Raw genomic sequence first — 6,402 nt, 5'->3', positions numbered from 1 at the left:
AAATATAAGCACACTGCTGTCCTGGTCGGGTCAAGTGGTCGCTAAAAACTCAGGGCCCTAAATATAAAAACAGATCATTTCAGCAGACTGCATTTAATACTTTATTGACATTCCAGTAACGTATTTCTGGCACACAAAAACACTATCCTTTCCTGTCGACAATGACAAAAACACTATCCTCTCCTATCAACAACGACAAAAACACTATCCTTTCCTGTCGACAATGACAAAAACACTATCCTCTCCTATCAACAACGACAAAAACACTATCCTTTCCTATAAACAACGACAAAAACACCTTCCTTTCCTATCAACAACGACAAAAACACTATCCTTTCCTATCAACAACGACAAAAACACCATCCTCTCCTATCAACGACAAAAACACCTTCCTTTACTATCAACAACGACAAAAACACTATCCTCTCCTATCAACAACGACAAAAACACTATCCTTTCCTATCAACATCGACAAAAACACTATCCTTTCCTATCAACAATGACAAAAATACTATCCTCTCCTATCAACAACAAAAACACTAGCCTTTCCTATCAACAATGACAAAAACACCTTCCTTTCCTATCAACATCGACAAAAACACTATCCTTTCCTATCAACATCGACAAAAACACTATCCTTTCCTATCAACAATGACAAAAACACTATCCTTTCCTATCAACAATGACAAAAACACCATCCTCGCCTATCAACGACAAAAACACCTTCCTTTACTATCAACAACGACAAAAACACTATCCTCTCCTATCAACAACGACAAAAACACTATCCTCTCCTATCAACAATGACAAAAATACTATCCTCTCCTATCAACAATGACAAAAACACTATCCTTTCCTATAAACAATGACAAAAACACCATCCTTTCCTATCAACAATGACAAAAACAACTCCCTTTCCTATCAACATCGACAAAAACACTATCCTTTCCTATCAACATCGACAAAAACACTATCCTTTCCTATCAACATCGACAAAAACACTATCCTTTCCTGTCGACAATGACAAAAACACTATCCTCTCCTATCAACAACGACAAAAACACTATCCTTTCCTATCAACAACGACAAAAACACTATCCTCTCCTATCAACAATGACAAAAACACTATCCTTTCCTATCAACAACGACAAAAACACCATCCTCTCCTATCAACGACAAAAACACCTTCCTTTACTATCAACAACGACAAAAACACTATCCTCTCCTATCAACATCGACAAAAACACTATCCTTTCCTATCAACATCGACAAAAACACTATCCTTTCCTGTCGACAATGACAAAAACACTATCCTCTCCTATCAACAACGACAAAAACACTATCCTTTCCTATCAACAACGACAAAAACACTATCCTCTCCTATCAACGACAAAAACACCTTCCTTTACTATCAACAATGACAAAAACACTATCCTCTCCTATCAACAACGACAAAAACACTATCCTCTCCTATCATCAATGACCAAAACACTATCCTCTCCTATCAACAACGACAAAAACACTATCCTCTCCTATCAACGACAACAAAAACACCTTCCTTTCCTATCAACATCGACAAAAACACCTTCCTTTCCTATCAACATCGACAAAAACACTATCCTTTCCTATCAACATCGACAAAAACACCTTCCTTTCCTATCAACATCGACAAAAACACCTTCCTTTCCTATCAACATCGACAAAAACACTATCCTTTCCTATCAACATCGACAAAAACACCTTCCTTTCCTATCAACATCGACAAAAACACCTTCCTTTCCTATCAACAACGACAAAAACTCTATCCTCTCCTATCATCAATGGCAAAAACACTATCCTCTGACTGAGAAGCTCTGACTGAGACGGAGTGTGCGTGTGTGCATGCATGTGAGAGAGAGCGAGAGAGAGAGAGGGACCGAGAGAGAGGAGAGAGAGACAGAGAGAAAGCGACAGAGAGAGAGAGATCGTGAGAGAGAGACAGAGAGACAGAGAGAGAGAGAGCGAGAGACAGAGAGAGAGAGAGAGAGAGAAAGAGACAGAGAGAGAGAGAAAGAGACAGAGAGAGACAGAGAGAAAGAGACAGAGAGAGAGAGCGAGAGACAGAGAGAGAGAGAGAGAGAGAGAGAGAAAGAGACTGAGCCAGAGGGAGAGGGTTTAATATGATGAACATTAATACAATCCTGTAGCAATGGTAAAAGAACACTGTGTCAGCCTGGGGTCACCCAACGGCCTCTGCTGAAACCTGGTGTACAGGAGACCAGAGTAACAGTGTAGGTTCCGTCCCTCTCTTCGCCCCAACCTGGGCTCGAACCAGGGACCCTTGCACACATCAACAACAGTCACCCACGAAGCATCGCTACCCATCGCGCCACAAAAGCCGCGGCCTTCGCCCCGCAAGGGGAACAACCACTTCAGGTCTCAGAGCGAGTGACGTCACTGATTGAAACGCTATTAGCGCGCACCACCGCTAACTAGCTAGCCATTTCACATCGGTTACACCAGCATCTGGCTCATCCAATGGTCTCTGTTGACACCTGGTGTACAGGAGACCAGCATCTGGCTCATCCAACGTTATACATACAGGCAAGGTGTGTGTGTGTCCTGTGAGAATGTCCTTGTTTTAGCCATTCATTCACAGAACATACGTCATCGACACACACTCACTCTCTCATTACCATCAGAAAACCAGTACACACAATGACAAGCACACATCTTTTATCACATTTCACAGGCAAACATTCACATCCCAAAGTCTTGTACATTAATCCATACACACACACATACACTATGAAAAGGTAGGTTGGCTTGTTAACACACAGTGGATCAGCTGGCTGATCTACACACACACACACACACACCGACACACACACACAATGAAAAATGTGTTAAGTTGTGTCTTTAGTTTTACTCTCTCCTTTCCTCTCCCCTCCCTCCATCATCTGTATCCTTCCTCTGCCCTCCCTCCATCATCTGTATCCTTCCTCTGCCCTCCTTCCATCATCTGTATCCTTCCTCTGCCCTCCCTCCATCATCTGTATCCTCTCCCCTCCCTCCATCATCTGTATCCTCTCCCCTCCCTCCATCATCTGTATCCTTCCTCTGCCCTCCTTTCCTCTCCCCTCCCTCCATCATCTGTATCCTTCCTCTCCCCTCCCTCCATCATCTGAATCCTTCCTCTGTCCTCCTTTCCTCTCCCCTCCCTCCCTCCATCATCTGTATCCTTCCTCTCCCCTCCCTCCATCATCTGAATCCTTCCTCTCCCCTCCTTTCCTCTCTCCCCTCCCTCCATCATCTGTATCCTTCCTCTGCCCTCCCTCCATCATCTGTATTCTTCCTCTGCCCTCCCTCCATCATCTGTATCCTTCCTCTCCCCTCCTTTCCTCTCTCCCCTCCCTCCATCATCTGTATCCTTCCTCTGCCCTCCTTTCCTCTCTCCCCTCCCTCCATCATCTGTATCCTTCCTCTGCCCTCCTTTCCTCTCTCCCCTCCCTCCATCATCTGTATCCTTCCTCTGCCCTCCTTTCCTCTCTCCCCTCCCTCCATCATCTGTATCCTTCCTCTCCCCTCCTTTCCTCTCTCCCCTCCCTCCATCATCTGTATCCTTCCTCTGCCCTCCTTTCCTCTCCCCTCCCTCCCTCCATCATCTGTATCCTTCCTCTGCCCTCCTTTCCTCTCTCCCCTCCCTCCATCATCTGTATCCTTCCTCTCCCCTCCCTCCATCATCTGTATCCTTCCTCTGCCCTCCTTTCCTCTCCCCTCCCTCCCTCCATCATCTGTATCCTTCCTCTCCTCTCCCCTCCCTCCATCATCTGAATCCTTCCTCTGCCCTCCTTTCCTCTCCCCTCCCTCCCTCCATCATCTGTATCCTTCCTCTGCCCTCCTTTCCTCTCCCCTCCCTCCATCATCTGTATCCTTCCTCTGCCCTCCTTTCCTCTCCCCTCCCTCCATCATCTGTATCCTTCATATGCCTTTCTCCCTCTTCAAGCAGTACTTCTCTCTTCTCCTCAAGCAGTTCTCCTCTCTCCTCTTTCTCTCTCCTCAAGCAGTTCTCCTCTCTCCTCTTTCTCTCTCCTCAAGCAGTTCTCCTCTCTCCTCTTTCTCTCTCCTCAAGCAGTTCTCCTCTCTCCTCTTTCTCTCTCCTCAAGCAGTTCTCCTCTCTCCTCTTTCTCTCTCCTCAAGCAGTTCTCATCTCTCCTCTTTCTCTCTCCTCAAGCAGTTCTCCTCTCTCCTCTTTCTCTCTCCTCAAGCAGTTCTCCTCTCTCCTCTTTCTCTCTCCTCAAGCAGTTCTCCTCTCTCCTCTTTCTCTCTCCTCTTTCTTTCTCCTCAAGCAGTTCTCATCTCCCCTCTTTCTCTATCATCAAGCAGTTCTCATCTCCCCTCTTTCTCTCTCCTCTTCTTATCAAGCAGTATAATGTGTAGAGACAGGGAGAGGGTACGCCCATCTGTGTGTGAAGATGCTGTGTGTGTGTGTCCTCTGTTCTGGGTCACCGTGACTGGCCTGGTTGACAGTATCAGGACCGTGAAGTGAACACCAAGTACATGCTCTGTTCTTCCGGTCATGGCTGACTGGTCACTAAGAGTGGTCCACTCCTTGTCTTGCTCTTGTACGATTGGGTCACCATGATTGCAGTGTGTGTGTGGGGGGGTTAGAGAGAGGGTCGCTGTGACTGTAGGCCTCTTATTACAAGAACTGAGGCACAGACCCAGTACTAATTCTGACAGAAGCAGGTATAATAAATATTTTCATTTCAAAGCAGGCTGTGGTCTCTTCGCTTTTGGCCAGGGAGTAGCAAGTTAAGCACTTCCCTTGGACCAAGGAAATTAAAAAGATTCTTGTATTAGACCAGGATATCTTTATCACAATAATCATCATCAAATGCATCTTTAATATCTAGCTTATTTCCTAGTTTCTATTCCTTAACCTATACTGTTCTGAAAACACAGGTTAATGATGCTGTACGCTGGAGCCCTCCCAACCAGGTACTTTATTTCACCTGTCCACTTCTTTCATGTCAGTGCAGATGGGGGAGAGGAGGCTAGAGGGAACCAGCTAAACTACACAGTGTAAACAGTCTGCCTTCAGTACACTCACCAGAACTCACCCAGAACAACCTCATCACCCAGTAGGGTGTGATATTGAATAGGCCGTATCTACTACCCATTCTTCTCTCTCTCATTATTCTAACAAATCTCTAGGGTGCTGGCCCTTGTATAATCACGCAGCTGATGCATGCAGAGGGGAGAGAGAAATAGCAGAGAAAATATGCAGTTTTGTTAGTGTATCCTACCGTGGGCGACGTTAACCTCCTCAAGCTCTCCCCGAGCGAGTCCAGGTTCACGCGTTTCCGTCTTGTCGTCCGTTTGGGTCCTGGTGCGTCCTCGAACGGGCACGCGAGCTTCTCCACGGGGCTCTTGCCGTTCCAGATGCGTGAAAAGGGGCAGGAGTCGCCATCATCTCCAGGGCTCTCCAGGCACTCCGAGCCCATCGAGCTGAACGACTCTGACGAGATCTTGCGCGAGGACATGCTGCTGCTGCTAAGCGCGTGAAGTCCGGGCGCGTACGCGTGCGGCGACCAAACAACACACGGCTACGGGGACTCATCAGATTCACTTGCGTGGGAAAGATTGGGAGGCGCGCGCGCCGGTCAAGAGCGACACTAACGGCACGCGAGCATTTAGAGATAAAACAAATATGCTATCGCGACGTCCAGATAGGGACTCGATTCACCAGCTGAATCTCATGTCTAACGGTTTTAACGGTTGTCCTTTTTGTTTTCCCTTTGAAATCCCAGTTGGAAGTATTTTGCCTGCTGCGCACCTCTCTACTATTAAATCATGTGCGGCTTCACGGCTTTCTGACTCTGTGTAAACTACTCATCCTTTCATTCCTTCATCCTCTCATCCCTGCAGTTGGCTGGCTGTATTCCTCTCCCCTCCGGTGGGCGGGAAACGGTGTGTCCAGGTGCGGGCCTGAGGAGGATCGGAAGATACCGAGAGATGCTCGCGAAGTCAGCATGCAGTCAAACATCAGCTCGAGCCGCTGCCTGGTGGAGTTATATCTGTCCACTCTGCTCAAGCTCTACAGCATCACTATCCTACACTACCTCCATCCGCCACAGCCAATCAGATATAATATCAGATTTAACCCTGCCCCTCTTCCCATCCATATGAGAGGGAGACTTTAGTCTAGGGCTATGCTAATGTATGGCGCAGATACTGACGGAGGAGACACTAGACTACAACAAGCAACTGCAGGAGAAACCAAGACATAACCTACAAAACAAATAGGCCTAATGTTTGCATGTGATGATATCCTTTATTTTTTTAACGTACCACACACTAAGCCACCTGGCCCCAGTCTGCAACGCCAGCAGAACATATTCCGTGTATTTGTATCCTAGA

The 6,402-nt window shown here is 46.7% G+C and overlaps 1 protein-coding gene across 1 annotated transcript in view; it reads right to left on the bottom strand.

Moving 5' to 3' along the window:
• Positions 1–6,134, bottom strand: part of LOC106591258 (guanylate cyclase soluble subunit alpha-2) — a 140,918-nt gene extending 134,784 nt beyond the window's left edge. The window contains exon 1 of the mRNA XM_045703993.2: positions 5,289–6,134. Within this exon, the coding sequence (XP_045559949.1) occupies positions 5,289–5,525 (237 nt within the window). The 5' untranslated portion in view covers positions 5,526–6,134. The remainder of the gene's footprint in view (positions 1–5,288) is intronic.
• Positions 6,135–6,402: the final 268 nt, after the last annotated feature.

This window comes from Salmo salar, chromosome 20, assembly GCF_965601325.2.
Source record: "Salmo salar chromosome 20, fSalSal1, whole genome shotgun sequence".
NCBI lineage: Eukaryota > Metazoa > Chordata > Actinopteri > Salmoniformes > Salmonidae > Salmo > Salmo salar.
Note: the sequence above shows the minus strand (reverse complement) of the source record. Positions and strands in the feature narration are given on the sequence as shown.